Source organism: Sinohyriopsis cumingii, chromosome 19, assembly GCF_028554795.1.
Source record: "Sinohyriopsis cumingii isolate HCF-2022 chromosome 19, ASM2855479v2, whole genome shotgun sequence".
Taxonomy (NCBI): Eukaryota; Metazoa; Mollusca; class Bivalvia; order Unionida; family Unionidae; genus Sinohyriopsis; species Sinohyriopsis cumingii.
Genome location: NC_142979.1, coordinates 13,488,268 through 13,512,467, shown reverse-complemented (window position 1 = coordinate 13,512,467; position 24,200 = coordinate 13,488,268). Strand labels below are relative to the sequence as shown.

General features: G+C 36.5%; 1 protein-coding gene across 1 annotated transcript in view; it reads left to right on the top strand.

Annotated features, from left to right (window-relative positions):
• LOC149775153 (methylcrotonoyl-CoA carboxylase subunit alpha, mitochondrial-like) overlaps positions 1–19,713 on the top strand; it is a 70,599-nt gene extending 50,886 nt beyond the window's left edge. The window contains exons 15-17 of the mRNA XM_089943083.1: positions 7,570–7,757; positions 8,221–8,400; positions 16,800–19,713. Coding sequence (XP_089799209.1) covers positions 7,570–7,757; positions 8,221–8,400; positions 16,800–16,904 — 473 coding nt within the window. The 3' untranslated portion in view covers positions 16,905–19,713. The remainder of the gene's footprint in view (positions 1–7,569; positions 7,758–8,220; positions 8,401–16,799) is intronic.
• Positions 19,714–24,200: the final 4,487 nt, after the last annotated feature.

The following is a 24,200-nucleotide window of genomic DNA, read 5'->3' as shown; positions in this document are numbered from 1 at the left end:
ACAGACATTGTAGCGATATGACTGAAGAATTGTTAAAGCTATCTTAAAAATCCTAATCCCACACACACACTCACACACACAGAGTTAGGACAAGGCTTTCATTGTCATCCAGTAGTTTTCCAGTAATACTTTTCGTAAATTGTACACTGTTAGGACAAGGCTTTCATTGTCATCTAGTCATACTTGCCTAAATTGTACACTGTTAGGACAAGGCTTTCATTGTCATCTAGTCATACTTGCCTAAATTGTACACTGTTAGGACAAGGCTTTCATTGTCATCTAGTCATACTTGCCTAAATTGTACACTGTTTGGATAAGGCTTTCATTGTCATCCAGTAATACTTACCTAAATTGTACACTGTTAGGACAAGGCTTTCATTGTCATCCAGTAATACTTACCTAAATTGTACACTGTTAGGACAAGGCTTTTGTTGCCATCCAGTAATACTTGCCTAAATTGTACACTGTTAGGACAAGGCTTTCATTGTCTTCCAGTAGTTTTCCAGTAATACTTTTCGTAAATTGTACACTGTTAGGACAAGGCTTTCGTTGCCATCCTGTAATACTTCCCGTAAATTGTACACTGTTAGGACAAGGCTTTCTTTGTCATCCAGTAATACTGCCCTCAATTGTATACTGTTTGGACAAGGCTTTCATTGCCAACCAGTAATACTTCCTGTAAATTGTACACTGTTAGGACAAGGCTTTCTTTGTCATCCAGTAATACTTCCGAAATTGTACATAGTTATGATCACCCCACCCCCAGCTGTATGGTGCATTTATGGATGGATAGATGTGTAGAAGTGGATGAACAGGTGTTGTATCAATGGATAGTTGATACATGGATGGATGGACAGATGGTGCCTGTAAGGATGAGTAGATGATCCATGGATGGATGGAAAGATGTTGCATGAATGGATGGATGTTGCATGAACGGATGGATAGATGGTGCATGGATGGCTGGACAGACAATTGGTGGACAGATGGGAAGATGATGCTTCGGTGGATTGATCAGTGGACAGATGGTGTGCAGATGGGTAGATAGTGCAAATAAAGATGGCTAGGTGGTGAATGGATGGATAGATAGATGGTACATGTAGTGCTTGGATGCATGGCTGAGGCATATGTATATTATGCTTTGATGGATGGACAGATGATATTTGAATGTTTAGATAGTGCATGAATGGATGGACATATTGTGCATGGATAGATGGTGCATGGATGGATGGATAGATGGTGCATGAATGGATGGATAGATCATACATGGATGGATGGACAGATGGACAATGGGTAGATAGGCAGATGGTGTTTGAATGGATGGATGGACAGGTGGTGTATGAATGGATAGATGGTGCAAGTAAGGATGGCTAGGTGGTGCATTGATGAATGGATAGATTATGCAAATAGTGCATGGATGTGTGAGGCATAGATAGATATATGGTGTTTGGACAAATAGATTGTGCATGAATAGATGAACATATTGTGCATAGCTGGATGGATAAATGGGCCTTGGATGGATGGCAGATAATGTATGGATGTGTGCCTGGATTAAAGGTGCATGGATGGATGGACATAACCAATCATAATATATCTGCAGAAATAAAGATGTAAAACACCTTGCCACAACTACAGGATACCAAAAAGAATGAGATTAATAATGACCTGCTGTTATTCTTTACTATCATGATAATATCACACAATAGTCAGATCAAATAGCAAATCTTGACTATACATCTAACATGGGTGTTCCTAAGTTATAAAATGTTATCTTTCACATTGCAGTAAACGGCACTCTTAAGTAATTAATGACTTTATTCCAAATGTTTGGGGAAAATTCCTTATTCTGATTTGAAGAAAATCTTGAAGAACAATTTAAATTTGGGGATGTTCAAATTTTGAGAAGATTTTTCTGAGAAGATTTTTCTTTTTGGACATGGGAAAGAAGAAGTACTTTAGCAAGCCATTATCAAAGGCCAGTAACTAGCAATACCTCTTTCTCCCAGTGGTTTTGAGTAAAAACAGTACTTCAGCACATATGTGATGGACTGGTACACATATAGTTTCTCAATGTGGATAAAAGAATGTAGGTAACATTAACCAGGCAACCAGACTGTAAAAAGGTGAAAAATGGTGGCAGAGTTGATGAGAATAAGAAGATACAGATAATTCCTGAGAAAAACTGCAGCTTATAGTTGTTGTGGCCAGATTTGTTGAAGGAATTCAGGGTCTTAGAATCAGAGGAAGGTATACATGACTTTTTTTTATTGGACTTTAATTGTTTGTTTCAGGTATGTATAGGCTATATTAAGATGCAACATCACATGATAAAAGTATGTTACTTTTAATAAATTTGTTATTAATTCTAGACTGGCTGAATAGATTGTGAAAAATGGATGCTTGGATTTATGATAAACATGTTCATGGGTTTGCGTCTCTGCGAGTTTCATAAATTTGAAATTTTGTGTAACTTCCACAACATGTTTCTCTGTGATGTTGTTTGATGTATGTTACAGTTTGAATTGTGATTGTTTGCCGCATCATATTTATAAAGGGACATACAGATTTAAGCCTATCTTTACCACTGCATCATTTTATAATCCATCCTGGTCATGTCCTTTGCAAATTTTATTTCTGCTTAATAAGTTAATGAATGAAAATGAAGTTAGGCGTGATACATTGCAACTGGAAGGCCAAAGAATAGCTGCCAACCCTCACGAATTTGGTGTGAATTTCACGACTTTTTCAGCGATTCTAGAATTCACGCCGTAAGACAAAAATTCACGAATTTTCCGATCCTCAATTATTTTAAATCTTTAATAAAATAACAGATTTCCCGTTAAGCGCTAGTCGTGATATTCGCAGTTGCCAAAACGGTCCGGTACCGCTGGTCACGATATTAGTAGATCTACAGCCGATTAGTACAGTTGGCCCGGTTGCAAGCATTTTAGCCTATTTTAATCTATATGTATAAGAGGAGTTTTACATATGCTTTTGAGAGAAACTGGGGCCTAACCGGAAATTTGGTCCGTGCATGCGTCAAAACACCGATTCCGGTTAACGTTCAGCATCGCATGTAAGATTTTGAAAATGTTTTCCCCGCCACGAAAAAAGAAATGTATTACTCAAAAAGTGAAGTTTAATTTGGAATATATCAAAAATTGGCTGTGCATTCTGCCATTAAGCATTGATATTCATTCATGCTTTTTGCACTCAGTGTGCCATCGCAGAGACGATGTGAGGAAGAATGTCGGTTGCAAAAAACACGTAGAAGTTGGGAAAATTAAGAATTCGCAGATTTCATCTCTGGAATATTTTAAACCATTGGTGGAAGACCCACAGGCTACCAACGCTTAAGCATTATTTGTGAGTTTTCTTGTGTTGAACACAATCTACCTTTATCAGCTGGAGACCATGCTAAACATTTGTTCTGACATATGTTCCTGGACTCGAAAATCGCTTCCAAATTTTCCTGTGGAAGAACCAAAAATGCTGCGGCTCCTGTGCATTCCTCACAGCAACAGTGACAGCGAAAGAGTATTTTCTTTAGTGAGGAAAAATAAGACAGACTTTAAGGCCACCTTAGCTGCAGAAAATTTGTCAGCAATTTTAGTCCCCAAGATCAACCAGCAGGCAAGAAGTCAGAACTGTTTAGAAAACAAATTTACGATCAAGCAGTTGAGGAAGTTCAAGTCTGCCACAGTATCATGTCTTGATAAATAAATATTTCTGCATATATGTAGTGTTTTATTTTTATTTTGCGAACTTGATATAGTGTAGTATTGACGGTCGGAGTAGTCAGAGTGGACGGAGTTATTGTCATGGTATTATTCACGAATTCGTGTCCAAATTCACGACTTTTTATCCCTATTTTCACTAATTGTGAGCCTGGAAGGTTGGCAGCTATGCCAAAGTCAAGTTAGGTGTGACACATTGCAACTGGAAGACCCAAGTCAAGTTCATTGTATCTAAAATGAAGTTAAGTGTGACACATTGCAACTGTAAGACCCAAGTCAAGTTAGGTGTGACATTGCAACTGGAAGACCCAAGTCAAGTTCATTGTATCTTTTATCTTTTGTCATGCAGTACTTCATGTTTTTATATATTGGAAGAATTTTATCATCGTGAAGTTTTTTGTGTAATTCTTTATATGTACATTTTTTTAAAACTATGTAGCTACTTTTGTACTGACATGTCAAATGCTAAAACATACATACATACCGTATTTTCCTGTCTATAAGTCAGTGCGAGGTATAAGTCAATTTTGCAGATTTTTTAAATTTTCCATCCTTCATATATAGGTCAGTGCTGAGTTTATGACAAGGCGAGATCACTACCTCAATTTTGTCTTTTTCACACAGCATCACAAATAATATCCTATCTGTAAGTCAGTAGATTTTCAGGTCAGCATCATTAAGTGTATCTACAAGTACGTAATTCATTTCACAGGAAGTATCTTAAACAAATTGTGTAATTGTAGCTAGATTTAATGATGCTGACATAAAAATGTGCTGAGTTACAGTTAGGATAAAATTCACGATGTTCTGTGGAATGAAACTATAGTAACTTATGGCTTCATGAATATTAATGGTATCACTGTATGCTATTTCAGATTACCAGCAATAGGGAAATTGCATCACTGATGCTGACATACTTTTTCCACAGTGTTGTTTTGAAGAGAGAGAGAAGGATGCATATGTATTCCACTGCATTCTTCTTCTTGCACCTTGTGATCAAAATAAAATATGGCCTGATATGAGTGTGTGTGTGTGCAATTTAGATTTTTGACATAGCTTCAATAATTTTTCAGTCATAGTGCTATAATGTCTGTAGTGTAGCAGCTTATAGTGATGTCTAGCACTGGGCATTATGCTGCACTCATAACATCATGTCCCACCCAGTCACATTAACCAGACATCAAGGCTCACCAGTCCCAATTAATGCTGAGTGCCAAGTGAGGCAGTTGCTTGCAGCATTTTTATAAATCTTTGTTATGACTTAGCTGGGGTTCGATCCCAATACCACCTGCATTCAAAGTGGATGCTCTAACAACTTATGCCACTGAAGTGGTGGTATGAGTAAGATAGAGATGTCAACCCTAAATTCTAATTTGTATCTTACTGCTTCTGTTTAGATTAAGCTTTTGTTGAAGAGAAAAACAGTAATAATTTAAATAGTAAATGGAAACTATCAAAATATATACCATGCTCCTTCAGTTTCAAAGTTTACATATTCACAATACTCATATCCATATAGACTCCATTTAGGTTAAATCCCAAGAACGACCTCAACATTCCCAACAAAAAAGATTATCCTTTATCAGTAAGTGCATGTACACTTCCTGTAGTTGGGTGGCATTTGGTTTTGATCATTGCTCTTGATAGTTCTTAATTTAAATAGCTCTGACAGTTTTGTTTGCGAGTGCAAAATGTATCACTGGTTGAGAAATTTATGAGCAAGCATCAGACATTTCCTTTAATTACACAGTACCATGTTCACAATATCTTATGGGTAGGTCATTTCCCTATTGGTAGCTTCACTAATTTGTTCTGGTCAGCTGAATATTGCCCTCAAACAGGTCTGAGCTTGGATGACCTGACCACAGCTGTAGCCGATTCATTTAGCATGTAAATAACACTACAAAGCCATGTGGTTCTTGGGGCAATGGATATCATAACTAAAACTAGAAGGAATTGTTTACTCTGTGGTATTAAATGATAATGGAATATGGTATAGCCCTTGTACATGAGTAATTTCACAATCGTCAGGTAATTAAACAATACAGATTATAATTGTCCTGAAACCTCTTTCATATCAGGGCAATTTTGTTTATCATGAGGGGCATGAAGAAAAATGTGTTGGAATATGTCTTTGCCATCAATATTCATTTTCTAACTGGTCTCTTCTAATGCAGATAGATGTGATCAAATTTAAACAATGTATATTACTAGTGCATGCTGTTCATCTGATGTAGATGAATTTAATACTAAAACAATCATGTAAATATTTTAAAATCATCAATGTAAGGTCCTATATTTTTTGTTTACACACACACACACACACATCTGCTAAAAACGTATCAACGTGTAGGCTCGCAAATATGTTACACACACACACACATACACACACACCATTTTCCAGGCTCAAGGTCTAAACGGGTTGAAATCAAATTTCTTAGTTGGAACTTTGTCCTTCACTTCATAATATTGTCAGGGACATCTGTGGTGTATCGACACATTTTTTGCAGTTTATAATATGATATGTAATTATATGCTCATTTTTTCCCTTGTTAACTTTACATTGTCAGAATCGTTGAGTATTCCCAGATACTGAATGCGCGCAACAATACACATATAGCATTCGCGTGCATAAAGGAACCACTTTCTATTGTAAACAAACAATGATTCAGATGCCAGCACTTTTGATTTTTACACAACTCATATACACTCACGTAAGAGGTGGTTGTTTATATTTGTTTCTTAATGAACTAAAACATGTTTCAAGGACTGCAAAAAAACTTTTGGCACATTCAGCATTGATACAATGTTACGGATTTAGGCTAGCTACATTATATAAAAGACGGAAGAAAAGGTCCTTACAAATAACATACAAGTGACAAGGCATATACTGTCTTCTTTAGCTGGTGATAAGAATGGCAAAATAAAATATACTTACAGTTTTACATCCTGAATTTCCTCAAAATGTATTTTCTTAATTCTGCAAATCCAGATTACATGAGCCATGTCATCGGTTTTCAATCTGGATGACACATTTCGAAATTGTGCTGTAATTTCGATGATAAGTGCAATTGCATCCTCCTTACTGCACACAAAATGAAATAAGCATTAAATTCCATAGCGTCTTTTTGATAATTGCAATTGAAAGACTTCATATTTTTCCCACATTATGATTTCAAACATTCAGTGACAGAAACAGAAACACATTTGCAGATGTAAACACGCTTCTTCCGTGCCACTTCAATCCGATGTATTTCTTGTATAACTTGCACAGATGAATCCAGTCCAAAATCACAAACTTTCATCGAATCAAAACAAAATACCAAAATATATTCATTCCAGATCAAATGGAACAGTTGTTGCTATGCGCATTCATTCACAATATGACTGCAAATTTCAATTTTAACTAGACACACCATTTTCTTTCGAAAGTTATTTTGAGCGCGCGACTAGGTTCAAATTTATCTGGGCGGAGTTATGTGCGCATTAATAATGATGTCATTGTGTAATGCCAAATCTGCGCTTGTGTATTTAGTTTGGAATACGGCATTCATTCATTTATGTTGTTTCTTGTAGTGTATTTTGTTTATATAATTAAACCTCAGGTAGAATTTAAAAAAATGAGCATATAATAAAAAAGTAACTGCATTTGTATGGGAAAATATGAACTCATTTTGTCGGAAGGATATACTGCACTCACAGGTTTGTGCAGTATTCCATCCCAAAGCTTGTTCATATTTTCCCATACAAATGCAGTAACCTATAATTATTGCTAACAAATAATAATCCAAATACCAGCATTTTTTTATGAAACTTCTTCTCTTTTTTTCTCCAGATGTAAAGATTGAAGTGGAGACGCTCAGTGACAATTCTTATAAAGTCAGGATAAATGGACAAGAATATTCTGTGGCAGCATCACTGGAGTCAGAAGCTGGGCGGATCAAAGTCATATCAATCATAGACGGAGTCAAATCATCAGCCTGGGTCGTTCAACAAGAACACTCTCTACATTTCTTCACTGTGGTTGGTCACAAATTGATTTGCTTCAGCTCATCAAATCATAATATATATATTTTTAAGTAGGAAATAAACCCAGAATTCATACTACTTACTGTAGAAAATCCCCCTTTCACTGATAATATAAATGTTTCTTTATATTGAAATTTGACCTACAAAGAAGACCTTTTGTGAAGAGATCATCGGCATCTGTTGTTGCATTAATGTGATACCTTGAATCCAGATAGTTACAATATAGAAGGTATCTCTTTGGATTTTGCCAACATTTTGTACTTCATTGGTAAGATTACTATAACTGGGTACATTGTTTCATTTTCACTGCAGAATGTGACATCAAGGCTCTAAGATGTTTTTGAGTTGTAGTTGCTGCATGTGACCGGTTAAGCCTGACTGTTTTTGATTATTAACACTGGTGTTTCTTTGATGGTTGGATATATATATGTTTGAAACATTGCATATATCATTACAGGATGGGAGATATGATCTTAGCCTACCTGTCCCAAAATATGTGTTTGCATCAGGTGCTGTGAGCAGTCTCAATGATGCAGTGGCCCCAATGCCTGGAGTTATAGAAAAAGTGTCGGTTAGTCCAGGAACCAAAGTCCAAAAGGGAGATGCACTTGTTATCATGATTGCAATGAAAATGGAGGTAATATTTTTCCAGATATGGATAATCTTACATGGGTGTGAATTGTTGTTGGTGGTGGGTTTAATGCCATTTTTTATCACAATATAGGCTATACATGGCGGCCAGTAGAAATGTTGGAGAAAGAACCTGGGATAAGCCTGGAAAGAACCATTGACCCATGAGAAGCTACTGGCAGGCTTTCTCACATACCCACATAGGTGTGAATTACATAAGAAAATGGAAGTAAGGTTTTACACAGATATAGAGAATCTTACACACTTGTTAATTACACATGAAATTAGGTTTATACTATATGCAAAAAGCTGCTTGAAGTGAGTCACTTGTATAGTTAAACAAGTTTCACAAATAACTTATGATCATGGATTTGAGTTTCTGTTTGTCACAAATAGTTTTGACTTTACTTAATGCTTACTTTGATGTTGTTAGATGTTATACCGTTTTTTCAAATTTCTTGAAGAAACCTTGATGCTTGCAAAATGTGATTTATTTTGTAATAAATTGATGGTAAGGACAACTTTTACCCATTTGTCTGTACAAACATGGCTGGTTGTGTCACTTCACATACAATTTTTACCCCTTTGTCTGTGCATACATGGCTGGTTGTGTCAGTTCATGTACAGTTTTAACCCATTTGTCTGTGCATACATGGCTTGTTGTGTCAGTTCACATACAATTTTTACCCATTTGTCTGTACATACATGGCTGGTTTTGTGAGATCGTGTAAAATTTTTACGCATTTGTCTGTGCATACATGGCTGGTTGTATCAGTTAACGTACAATTTTTACCCTTTTGTCTGTGCATACATGGCGGGTTGTGTCAGTTCACGTACAATTTATATTCATTTGTCTGCATACGTGGCTGGTTGTCAGTTCATGTACAATTTTAACCCATTTGTCTGTGCATACATGGCTGGTTGTGTCAGTTCACGTACAATTTCAACTCATTTTTCTGTACATACATGGCTTGTTGTGTCAGTTCACATACAACTTTTACCCATTTGTCTGTACATACATGGCTGGTTGTGTCAGTTCATGTACAACTTTTACCCATTTGTATGTACATACATGGCTGGTTGTGTCGGTTCACATAGAACTTTTATCCATTTGTCTGTGCATACATGGCAGGTTGTATCAGTTCACGTACAATTTTAACCCATTTGTCTGTACATACATGGCTGGTTGTGTCAGTTCACATACAACTTTTACCCATTTGTCTGTACATACATGGCTGGTTGTGTCAGTTCACATACAACTTTTACCCATTTGTGTGTGCATACATGGTGGGTTGTGTCCACATACAATTTTTACCCATTTGTCTGTACATACATGGCTGGTTGTGTCAGTTCACATACAACTTTTACCCATTTGTCTGTACATACATGGCTGATTGTGTGAGTTCACATACAATTTTAACCCATTTGTCTGTGCATACATGGCTGGTTGTGTCAGTTCATGTACAATTTTAACCCATTTGTCTGTACATACATGGCAGGTTGTGTCATTTCACATGCAACTTTTACCCATTTGTCTGTACATCCATGGCTGGTTGTGAGTTCGCATACAGTTTTTACCTATTTGTCTGTGCATACATGGCTGGTTGTGTGAGTTCACATACAATTTTAACCCATTTGTCTGTGCATACATGGCTGGTTGTGTCAGTTCATGTACAATTTTAACCCATTTGTCTGTACATACATGGCTGGTTGTGTCATTTCACATACAACTTTTACCCATTTGTCTATACAACAGTGGCTGGTTGTGTGAGTTCACATACAGTTTTTACCTATTTGTCTGTGCATACATGGCTGGTTGTCTGAGTTCACATACAATTTTAACCCATTTGTCTGTACATACATGGCTGGTTGTGTGAGTTCACATACAGTTTTTGCCTATTTGTCTGTGCATACATGGCTGGTTGTCTGAGTTCACATACAATTTTAACCCATTTGTCTGTACATACATGGCTGGTTGTGTCATTTCACATACAACTTTTACCCATTTGTCTATACATCCATGGCTGGTTGTGTGAGTTCACATACAGTTTTTACCTATTTTTCTGTGCATACATGGCTGGTTGTCTGAGTTCACATACAGTTTTTACCCATTTGTATGTGCATACATGGCTGGTTGTGTAAGTTCACATACAATTTTTACCCATTTGTCTGTGTATACATGACAGGTTGTGTCAGTTCATGTACAATTTTTATGCAGTTCATGTTCAATTTTTATGCATTTGTCTGTGCATACATGGCTAGTTGTGTCAGTTCACATACAATTTTCACCCATTTGTCTGTACATACATGGCTGGTTGTGTCAGTTCACATACAACTTCTACCCATTTGTCATTTGTCTGTGCATACATGGCTGGTTGTGTCAGTTCATGTACAGTTTTTACCCATTTGTATGTGCATACATGGCTGGTTGTGTCATTTAGCATACAACTTTTACCCATTTGTCTGTGCATACATGGCTGGTTGTGTCAGTTCACATACAATTTTTACCAATTTGTCTGTGCATACATGGCTGGTTGTGTCAGTTCATGTACACTTTTTACCCATTTGTATGTGCATACATGGCTGGTTGTGTAAGTTCACATACAATTTTTACCCATTTGTCTGTGTATACATGACAGGTTGTGTCAGTTCATGTACAATTTTTATGCAGTTCATGTTCAATTTTTATGCATTTGTCTGTGCATACATGGCTAGTTGTGTCAGTTCACATACAATTTTTACCCATTTGTCTGTACATACATGGCTGGTTGTGTCAGTTCACATACAACTTTTACCCATTTGTCTGTACATCCATGGCTGGTTGTGTCAGTTCATGTTCAATTTTTATGCATTTGTCTGTGCATACATGGCTAGTTGTGTCAGTTCACATACAATTTTTACCCATTTGTCTGTGCATACATGGCTGGTTGTGTCAGTTCATGTACAGTTTTTACCCATTTGTATGTGCATACATGGCTGGTTGTGTAAGTTCACATACAATTTTTACCCATTTGTCTGTGTATACATGACAGGTTGTGTCAGTTCATGTACAATTTTTATGCAGTTCATGTTCAATTTTTATGCATTTGTCTGTGCATACATGGCTAGTTGTGTCAGTTCACATACAATTTTTACCCATTTGTCTGTACATACATGGCTGGTTGTGTCAGTTCACATACAACTGCTACCCATTTGTCATTTGTCTGTGCATACATGGCTGGTTGTGTCAGTTCATGTACAGTTTTTACCCATTTGTATGTGCATACATGGCTGGTTGTGTCAGTTCACATACAACATTTACCCATTTGTCTGTACATACATGGCTGGCTGTGTCAGTTCACATACAACATTTACCCATTTGTCTGTACATACATGGCTGGTTGTGTCAGTTCACAAACAACTTTTACCCATTTGTGTGTGCATACATGGTGGGTTGTGTCCACGTACAATTTTTACCCATTTGTCTGTACATACATGGCTGGTTGTGTCAGTTCACATACAACTTTTACCCATTTGTCTGTACATTCATGGCAGGTTGTGTGAGTTCACATACAATTTTAACCCATTCGTCTGTGCATACATGGCTGGTTGTGTCAGTTCATGTACAATTTTACCCATTTGTCTGTACATACATGGCTGGTTGTGTCATTTCACATACAACTTTTACCCATTTGTCTGTACATCCATGGCTGGTTGTGTGAGTTCGCATACAGTTTTTACCTATTTGTCTGTGCATACATGGCTGGTAGTGTGAGTTCACATACAATTTTAACCCATTTGTCTGTGCATACATGGCTGGTTGTGTCAGTTCACATACAACTTCTACCCATTTGTCATTTGTCTGTGCATACATGGCTGGTTGTGTCAGTTCATGTACAATTTTTACGCAGTTCATGTTTAATTTTTATGCATTTGTCTGTGCATACATGGCTAGTTGTGTCAGTTCACATACAATTTTTACCCATTTGTCTGTACATACATGGCTGGTTGTGTCAGTTCACGTACAACTTCTACCCATTTGTCATTTGTCTGTGCATACATGGCTGGTTGTGTCAGTTCATGTACAGTTTTTACCCATTTGTATGTACATACATGGCTGGTTGTGTAAGTTCACATACAATTTTTACCCATTTGTCTGTGTATACATGACAGGTTGTGTCAGTTCATGTACAATTTTTATGCAGTTCATGTTCAATTTTTATGCATTTGTCTGTGCATACATGGCTAGTTGTGTCAGTTCACATACAATTTTTACCCATTTGTCTGTACATACATGGCTGGTTGTGTCAGTTCACGTACAACTTCTACCCATTTGTCATTTGTCTGTGCATACATGGCTGGTTGTGTCAGTTCATGTACAGTTTTTACCCATTTGTCTGTGCATACATGGCTGGTTGTGTCAGTTCTCATACAATTTTTACCCATTTGTCTGTGTATTTGTGGCTGTTCTTACCTGTGCAGTATAATGTGATTATTTATAAACAGACAAGAATATAGGAATATGGCTTAACTCTGCAAAAATAAGTTAGTTTGTGCCCATAACTGCTGACTGTGTTTCATACCAAACCATGGTATAGCATGAATGATTACAAGGGAAAGGGGATGAAACCAGTAAAATGTGTGTGTGATTGTGTGTTTGATTTTGCATTTTTAATGTATCTTTAACAATTTTTCAGTCATATTGCTACAATGTCTGATGTCAGGCAGTTTATAGTGATGTCTAGCACTGGGACATCATGCTGCAGACATGTAGCATCATGTCCCACCCAGTTACATTATATGACACCAGGATGACCAGTCTTAACACTAACCTCTTAATGCTGTGGACCTAGCAAGGCAGCTGTTAGTACCATTTTTGTAAGTCTTGGATATTGCTTGGGTGTGTGTGTGTTTCAAACCTGTAACCTCCTGCATCCGATGCAGATGCTCTAACCACATAGGCCACCGAAGCGGTCAGCAAAATGTATAGTAAAACAGTAATTTATGACCATGAATTTGTAACGGAGTTAAGAAGGAACATTACTGATACATGTGCATTAGTTTTAGTTGCCTTACTACACGTGTCTCATGATTCACAGTCTGACAAGAAAAGAAAAAAGCATACAAAGCGGTCTTTTGAATTCTTCGCTTGAAATCTCATCACTCTAAAGTTAGCATACTGAGCCATCTTTTGAATTCTATGCTTGAAATCTCATCACTCTAAAGTTAGCATACCAAACCATCTTTTGAATTCTACACTTGAAATCTCATCACTCTAAAGTCACCATACAATGGGAAGAGGTAGCCAGACTGCAGAAGGGGTGCTTCGGCACCAGGTTTCAGCTTCAGTTACAGGGTCCATTTACTTGCTTGGCCCCTTAAGGCCCATACCTTGGTGATTCCTAGTTGGGGATTTCAGCTGGGATCTGTGCCTCTCTCTCCACAAAGTCTCTCAAAGCTTTGGTTGTTGTTGTTGTTGTTGTGGGGTTTAATGCCATTTTTCAGCACAAGATAGGCTATACATGGCGGCCAGTATTAATGGTGGAGGAAGAACCTGGGAAAACACCGGAAAGAAACACCGACCCACGAGAAGCTACTGGCAAGCTTTCTCACATACCCACATTGGCTGAATCCTAGACTCGAACCGCCGCAGACAGAGGTGAGATGGCAGTGATCCGTAACGAAGAGCGCTTTAGACCACTCGACCACTCGGGGCCCCTCAAAGCTTTGGAATTGAAGGCTTTTTCAATGGTTATTATAGCTTCCCATGCCAATCTTGTTTTTGGCTGATACCTTCAATATGCTGAAGATGAAACACCAAACTAAACCAAACTATCTTACCAGTCTACAGGAAATTCCTGTGGTTTTATCTGAAAAAGGAGATCTTCCAGTTTTAAGCTCTTCCTTTTGGCCAAGCTTTCCCTCCCAGAGCTTTCACCAGGGTCATGGCCATGATAGCAGCTCATTTAAATCCTTAGGAACCTGCATCCTCCAGAACTTTGATTGGTTGATGCCCAATATCCTCAGACATGTCCTAATGAGAAATTTGTCTCTGTTGGAAGAAAGGGACTCTAGGCTTAGTTCCCAACCAGAAGAAATCAGATCTCATCCCTTATTTAAATTAGATTTAACATAGTGATGATTTATTTTTTGTCTGTTAAGGGACAGTCCATGTTCCTTCTGACAGAATCCCACAAATACTTTTTTCCATAGCAGAACTGGATGAGAAGACTTTATTGTCAGCTCACCTCATCCATTTGTCCTTGGGAATCTGAACACAGCACTAGGTGTCACAGAATTGTGTGTACTTAATGCATTCTATATGAATGAAAATGAAGTCTGGTTTTGGTGCTGTTTACAGAATCACCCAAGGGTAGTTTATTTTTAGCCTTGGTTATTACAAAGTACTGAGTTCAGTTTATGCACTGTTGCAAACACAAAATATCTGCATTAAGAAACCTGATTACCTCAAGTTATCTGGCCATGGATTTGACCATAACCAAGGTACTTATGGAGTACATTCTCACTGACAGGTATTATCACAATACAATCAGTTTTTGCGTGAATCTATCCACTTAGGTAAGCAATCTTCAGCAGTACAGATATGTGAAATATAAAATTGTATTATTTCTTGCTATCCAATTTATGTGATAGAATTTTGTTACAAATTTGATGTTTGGGAATTCTTAATTTCAAAGAAAGGAAGACGTATGTCACATAATACATTATTATTGGATAGAATTCAGTCTGTTTCAAGTTAGTCAATTTTTTGAACCACCGACCCACGAGAAGCTACTGGCAAGCTTTCTCACATACCTACATTAGCCAAATCCGAGACTCAAAGCCACGCAGACAGAGGCGAGATTGCAGTGATCCGTAATGGAGAGCGCTTTTGACCACTCAGCCACTCGTGGGCCCCTACTTGTTTTCTTATCACACCAGAGTGAAGGCATTCAGGGATTAAGACCAATTCAGGCATCCTTCAAGTTGCAGTAGAGATAGCAAAGTTCACTTTGTCAGCTTAGCTTAGGCATCTCAGCTGCCTGGCAAAGTCATCAATGCAGTAATAGTAGGTATTTTATTCTATTGCAGTGTTGGGAGGGGTAAAACTAATTTGAATTATGCAATACCTGCTTGCTGTTATTGCACATTTACTTCTTCCCTCTGATATTCTTTTAGTTTTGACCTAGATCAAAGAAGGACAGTATTCTGAATGACAAAGGTTGACTAGGGTATCAGACTGGGATCATGTTTTTTTATAATTCATGACCTCCAGTTACTAATCGGAGGAGGGAATAATTCCCACAGAATAGGGCTAGTGCCAGGAAAAGCTATTGCAATTCAGTAAAGCAGGTAAGTATTACATAATACAAATTTGTTTTAAACCGCCACTCCCTCCAACTGCATTTTTTGATTGATGTAAGTCAGACATGTGCAGCTTCTTTCAGGGCATGGGCTGGATAAGTGACTTTAAAGCCACTTGCTGTGATGTAAATAAGTGCATAAAATCAGGTTGCACATGCCCGATTTAGGTGAGTTTGTGTCAAAGTTGACTGCTGTGATAGACTCTGTAGCTATGGTTGCAGTGGAATATTTGGAAATATATCACATCTATCCCCAAAAAGGTAATACAGGTATGATACCTATCCCAAACAGGTAATATTTGTATGACACTTATCCCAAACAGGTAATACTTGTATGACACTTATCCCAAACAGGTAATACTTGTATGACATTTATCCCAAACAGGTAATACTTGTACGACACTTATCCCAAACAGGTAATACTTGTATGACACTTATCCCAAACAGGTAATATGTGTTAATAACACCTATCCCAAACAGACAGTACATGTGTCACACCTGTCCCAAACAGACAGTACATGTGTCACACCTGTCCCAAACAGACAGTACATGTGTCACACCTGTCCCAAACAGAAAGTACATGTGTCACACCTGTCCCAAACAGACAGTACATGTGTCACACCTGTCCCAAACAGACAGTACATGTGTCACACCTATACCAAACAGACAGTACATATGTCACACCTGTCCCAAACAGACAGTACATGTGTCACACCTGTCCCAAACAGACAGTACATGTGTCACACCTATCCCAAACAGGTATTACATGTATAACAGCTCTCCCAAACAGATGATATATGTATAAATTCTTTTAAGTGATTAAGGTAAAGATGATTCAACTTTATATCATGTATGATCTACATCATTAAACCATATTATAGTGCAAATATGTAGATTTGTATGACATATATATATATATATATATATATATATATATATATATTACAGAGGTGTTCTATCTTGTTTGGGCAACTGCAGTGTTCACATGACGCATGGAATATCTTTAACTTTAGCCAAGTGTGTATCTTTAAATAATTAAAATGTGTTTCCCTGTCCATTTCAGTATGTGATTCGTGCACCTAAAGATGGAGTGGTTGAGAAAATATTCTACAAACCTGGAGATACTGTGGCAAAGGGTGTTCCTCTTGTCCATTTTAAAGAAGACTGAAAGACCTGTGATAAATTTAGGCTACTCACAAAATAGTTTCAGGGCAAAGATTTTTGTCAGCTAATAATTGTTAACATTTAACATCCTAAGAAAAGAGATGGCTGTATAATTTTAGATACTTAGTATCAAGTGGTTTACACAAAAATTTTAATAATTCAAGTACAACAAATGAGTGAAAATGCTAGAGTGACAAAAAATTGACAATAGGATTGTACTTTATCAGAGTCACTGTATCCCATTGAAAATTGACAATAGAATTGTATTTTTCAGTCACTGAAACCCATTGAAAATTGACCGTAGGGTTGTACTTTATCAGAGTCACTGAATCCCATTGAAAATTGACAATAGAATTGTATTTTTCAGAGTCACTGAATCCCATTGAAAATTGACCGTAGGTTTGTACTTTATCAGAGTTTGATTATTAGAGATGGGGAAAGTAGTATTATGTCGTGTTATCAACATGTATGTATACCAATTCCGCTAGCGACAGCAGTTTATGTCAATGTTTTGAAAGATATGGTGTTTAAGTTTTTTGTTTTAAATGTTAGTGATAAACTGATAAGATGAATGGAAGCAAGATTTGCAGGCGAGACATTCTACAAAATAACTTGTTTTTCCCTTAGTAGTATGCCTTCTTTTTATGTTTTTTCCTTAATGTGCCTTCTTTTCATGTTTTCCTCTGAGTAGAAGGCCTTCTTTTCATGTTTTCCCCTGAGTAGAAGGCCTTCTTTTCATGTTTTCCCCTGAGTAGAAGGCCTTCTTTTCATGTTTTCCCCTGAGTAGTAGGCCTTCTTTTCATGTTTTCCCCTGAGTAGTAGGCCTTCTTTTCATGTTTTCCCCCGAGTAGTAGGCCTTCTTTTCAGGTTTTCCCCTGAGTAGTAGGCCTTCTTTTCAGGTTTTCCCCTGAGTAGGCCTTCTTTTCATGTTTTCCCCTGAGTAGTAGGCCTTCTTTTCATGTTTTTCCCTGAGTAGAAGGCCTTCTTTTCAGGTTTTCCCCTGAGTAGTAGGCCTTCTTTTCATGTTTTCCCCTGAGTAGTAGGCCTTCTTTTCATGTTTTCCCCTGAGTAGTAGGCCTTCTTTTCATGTTTTCCCCTGAGTAGTAGGTCTTCTCTTCATGTTTTTCCCTGATTAGTAGTAGGCCTTCTTATGAAATAAGAATTTACATGTGGATATTTTCTGGAACTTTATAAATTTTTCTGTGCATGTTTAATTACATGGCATCCAGCTTTGTTAACTGACTTTGATAACTTTGGAAATTGAATGCAAAGATCAGCCTAGAATATATCTCACATGTGACGGAAGGTCTTTCATTGGGGGTAGTTTTACTGTATAGCATATACAAATTCAAATGGTTTATAACTTTTTTACTCATGTTTTTGAAATTTTCACAGTGAATTATTAGTAGAAGTTGGGTCCAAATGTAAACAACATAGACCCTGATCTGTTGTCTCATAATGCACCAGCTGATCTTTGTGCTGTCTTATTCTTCTGATTGCTCCTGACAAGCTACATAGATCCAGATCCGCCAAAATATTATGGGTCTCTGCATTTTGTAGTTGGCTCCGATTTACGCATGAGTATATATGGTAATAAAGTGGCCAGATTTTCCAAAGAAAATCTCTGATTCGAAGAAAATATTATGCTAATTAGTAAGTATCTTTGATTTGACGATTCATGGTTTCAGAGTATTCTGCTCTTGCTTGTGTCAGCAGTAAGAATTCATTTTGAATGATTACTCTAATGTCAAGTACTAATTTTGAATGATTACACTAATGTCAGGTATTCATTTTGAATGATTACACTAATGTGAAGAATTAATTTTGAATGATTAGATTAATGTCAAGTATTCATTTTGAATGATTACACTATTTTCAGAAATTTGTTTTGAATGATTATACTGATGTCAAGTATGAATTTTGAATGATTACTCTAACGTCAAGTATTCATTTTGAATGATTACACTAATGTCAAGTATTCATTTTGATTGATTACACTAATGTCAGGTATTCATTCGAATGATTACGCTGATGTCAAGTAATTATTTTGAATGATTGCACTAATGTCAAGAATTCATTTTGAATGATTACACTGATGTCACACATTTGATTTGAATGATGACAGTAATGCAAAAAATTTACCATGTATTCTTGCCAACAAATTGAGTCCAACTGCAAACAACATAGACTCTGATATGCCATTGCATAATGCTCTGGCATGTCAGGGTCTGTGTTGTTTGTTGTACTGATTACTCCAAATAAACTGCACAGACTCAGATTTGCCATTGCATAATACTGTGGCAAATCTGTATCTGTGCATTTTTACAATTGGGCTCAACTTATTAGCAAGTATATGATATATAGACAATCTTACACATGGGTTTAAAATTAGTTGAATAGTATTATATGACATACAAGGATAAGTTCTATATTTTTGTGTCAAATAAATATGAAATGAAGTTTGTTTTTAACAGAATGTTAAGGCCTTTGGGTAATAATGACTTTGTTATATGGTGTTTCCAAGTATTGATATTATGGTGTGATGTATTGTGCCTATGACTTGAAATTGTTTCTATGACATAAATTTTAAAACAAAACCAATGAGAATAATTTCTTTTTTTATATAATAAGGTATGGACTATAAATTATATTATGAACTTGGAATATTTTTGTATCAAAGTGTGTAGGTGGATTTAAAAATGTTTGAGTGCTCTGTACTTTCACAGTTTACCTGTTGAAAGTTTCTGTGTTATTTTGTACACACTGTCTTTTGCTTATTTATAATAAATACAAAAAATACTTTTTGATTGAAAGTGTTTTTGTGTTGACATGACTCTTCACATTATAATTGTTTAATGCATTAATCATCTCAGTAAGCTGAATTCTTGAACACACACACACACACACACACACACAGCTAACTCCCAACTTATGCAGTAGTTGCTTTCCCAGGAGTGGTTGTAAACTTGAAATCACATGACTAGTAATTTTTAGTTTCATTGTCTTCAATTTTCGTTGCAAAGTATGTAATTCTGTTAATCTTAATACCATTCATTTTAGCCATTTATGAATCCTGACAAATAATTTCATTAGTTTTTAGCCTTCACTAAAAAAGAAATTAAACAAAAATTTTTTTATGAAATCAAAATGACTGTATAGCTGGAATGGGATGATGTTAGGGTATTGGTGCATGGAAGCTAGAAAAAGGTTCTTGCTTGTAGTGCATTTGATTCCTGTTTGGGAAGCATTATAACTCGAGTTTGACTATATTTATTGGAATCATTCTATCTACTATCTACACATTTTGTGTGTGTATGTATATAGGTATGCACATTAGTGTGTGTCTGTGTGTGTGTATATATATACACACACACACACACACACACACACACACACACACATGATCTCCAGATAAGAACAGAGATTACATGTAGCTACTTGCTAAGAAAACAAAAATATTTATTTTTAATAGACAAGGCTTACCATAGATCAGGCAACACTCATTGATGCTGGCAGGCAGAGTCTTATGGTAATTATGTTGTAAGCTATGTGTCCAATCATTTGGTTTCCACAAGATGACTTTTTCTGGCAATTGTTGGATTTCAACCAAATTTGACATGCTTCTTTACCCTGATGGGATTCAAGAATTTGATTTTCTTTTTTCTGAATCATTGTTTACTGGAGTTTCCGAAAGCCTATGCTTGTTTCCACAGCATGTTTCCCAAAGATTGTTTGATTTCAACCAAATTTGACAGGCAGACCTATTTAGGAGACCCTGGATGAGTTCAGTTTCTATTTCTTGACATTATTTGCAGGAGTTATGCCCCCTGATTGCCTTTCCTTTGGATTAGTTTCCACAACATAACTTTACCATGTTTATTGTATGAAATCATTTACAGCTTTACCTGTCCTCCTGACATTGGTTTCAGAAGCATTACTTTATTAAGGATTATTGGATTTCAATTTTGCATGCAGGTTTATACGCGTGTGACCTTGAATAAGTTTAATTTTCTTTGTTCTACATTATCATCTAGAAGAGTTACATCCCCTGAGAGCTTTTACTTGTTTGGTTTATGCAGAATATAATTTTTACTGAGGAATGTTATGTCCAGCCTTCCATGCCATCATTTAGGTCATCTATGTCTGTTCTCTTAAAATTTGGTTTTCCAAGACAAGTTCCCCTGTTTAAGGTCCTACCAAGAAAATTGTTGTGAGTGGAACCCTTTTAAGGCCAGGCCAAGGAAATTGTTTTGAATTGAACCTTTATGATGCAGCCATCACCAACAGCACTAGTTTCTTAGGCATCACAAAAAGGTCAGATTGACATTGATGACCCATGTCAACCATATTGAATAATTTGGTCACAAAGCAATATCTTTTAAAATAACTTTGAACTTTAAGATACATTGTACAACAAAGTCCAACAACTTAATGTACTTCCATGATACATTGACTGCACAGCAAAGTCCAACAATGTAATTACCTTTATGATACATTGTCTGTACAAGGTCTGACTACTTATCTACTTTATGATACATTGTACAAGGTCTGACTACTTATTTACTTTATGATACATTGACTGTACAAGGTCTGACTGCTTAATTACTTTATGATACATTGTATGTACAAGGTCTGACTACTTATTTACTTTATGATACATTGTCTGTACAAGGTCTGACTACTTATTTACTTTATGATACATTGTCTGTACAAGGTCTGACTACTTATTTACTTTATGATACATTGTCTGTACAAGGTCTGACTACTTATTTACTTTATGATACATTGTCTGTACAAGGTCTGACTACTTATTTACTTTATGATACATTGTCTGTACAAGGTCTGACTACTTATTTACTTTATGATACATTGTCTGTACAAGGTCTGACTACTTATTTACCTTTATGATACACTGACTGTGCAATAAGGTCTGTCAGTTTAAATAACTTGCAAATGTTTGCCTGAAATTGTGTTTGAGATAGAGATAAAAGAAACATGGGAGAAAACTGCTGAATTCATGTGGGCAACCTCTCCTCCATGCATGTGCCAGAACTAGGCATAAAGCCTGAGGCCAAGTAAGCTTGTTACAGCTAGGCTGTTAAGTGCTGAAGGAAGGAGATCAACCATAACAGTATACAGTAAAATGTGTATAACTTTTGTAGTAAGAATTAGCACATATATAATATTGGCTAGATTCCTAAGCGTTACCCTAAATAAATAGTAACACAATCCTAGCTCCTGTGCCACCCACAAGTTTCTGTGGTGACATCATTCTGATGTAGTTTGCCAACTCTATTTTATGAGTAGTGTCCAGGGTACCATGAGTATTTGATGAATAGCATCCAGGGTACCATGATTATTTGATGAATGGCATTCAGGAGTGCCATGAGTATTTGATGAGTAGTATCCAGGGTTGCCATGAGTATGTGATGAGTAGTATCCATGGGTACAATGAGTATTTGATGAGTAGTATCCAGGGGTGCCATGAGTATTTGATGAGTAGTATCCAGGGTTGCCATGATTATTTGACGAGTAGTATCCATGGGTGCAATGAGTATATGATGAGTAGTACCCAGGGTTGCCATGAGTATTTGATGAGTAGTATCCAGGGGTGCCATGAGGTTTGCATTCTCATTAAATGAGCAGAACAGCATATTGTCTGTCAAAGTGAACAAAACAATTTTATGGGTGTTATTGTAACATTATAATATTATATCCTTGTTTGCTATAAACACAAACTAATGTGTTCAGTCAAATGGGCAACATATAGAAAATTACTGAATATTTCATTTTGGAATTCAATATGTAGTAGAAATAGCAACATGTATGGGTAGTCTATTAGTAGGGATATCATTCTCTACGTTAAATTATGTACTAGAAAAAAACCATACGGTTGTATCTCTAGATGGTGTCAGAATTGAGCATGCCTAAGATAATCTGATTTCTATATGCATCGTAATTAATGTGTAATTTGTATACATGGTCCAATTGAAAACCCACTCAGTCTATCCTTGTGATGCCTTCCATATTGAAATATTTACAGACGTTTTCATGTACTAATTAGAATAAGATTTAAATGTGTTTAGGAAAATAAACAGCAGAAGAAATAATCAAATAAAGATATCAACATTTGCCTCAAAACGACATGTCCAAACATTAAAGTTTATATTAAATTATGTTTTAACATAGTACTGTTTTTTTATTTTTTATTTATTAGTTGTTTAAACAGGACTAAAACACACTGATGCTATGATTACTTCAACAGAATAATATGAAATTGGTTTTTTTAATGATAATTCCATGTTCTTTCTCATCTTGTATTATGATTTTTCTTTTCATAGGTTCAAAAGACAGTAAAAGTCTGGAAAACACCTTTACACCAATGTGATACATATCTCAATTTCTGATTTCTGACCAACAATAAAATGCATATTTCAGAGAGCGTTTCTAAATAGAGACGTATAACTAGGCTCGAATAGTACATGTACTTCAGCTATAAAAAAGGTGAGATGTATTAACCTAGTGATGCTCTTTTGACAAGAATTCAACAGGTGTGTGTACATGTAAAGTGCCTGAACCAAGTTTGTTGTTGTTGTTGTTGTTGTTCTAGGGTTTAACGCCATTTTTCAGCACAAGATAGGCCATATATGGCAGCCAGTATAACTGGTGGAGGAAGAACCCTGTAAAAACCCAGGAAAGAACCACCGACCCACGAGAAGCTACTGGAGGCTTTCCCACGGAACCAAGTTTGTAAGTAAACCATTCATCTGTATGGGTTCTGAGTGAGCTCCTTAAAAAAATCTTGAGTCATTTTCTAAAGGACAGGAAAAAAATTAAAATAAACCCAGTATTCACTGACACATCTGTTTTAGAACTATGCCTTTACGTCAGAGCAGAGCAGCAGGGGGTATAATGGTTGAACAGCTAATCTCTCTACCCGTATAACTTAACTGGTTTTGTTCCAATCAGTGTTGACACTGGAAGGACAGTTTCCTGTGTATGTGTGAATGATTTTAAACCAAAAAACAAATAGGGTTAAGATGCTAGAGGGCGGTGGTTGTTTTACACTGTGGCAATGACCAAAACTGCTGACAATCCAGTCCTAAACTTGTTTCAACAGGTATTTAATACTGATGATTGAGCAGACATTGATAATCTGTTATTTTCCTGTAAAATGTTTTATAAATTCAGTTAAGAAGCTTTTTTAGACCACCACTTTGTTTGCTTCACTTGTGACACCAAATCTTGAAGCTAATTGCATTTGTTAACCTCTGGACTTAATCCTACCTGGGGCTTCAAG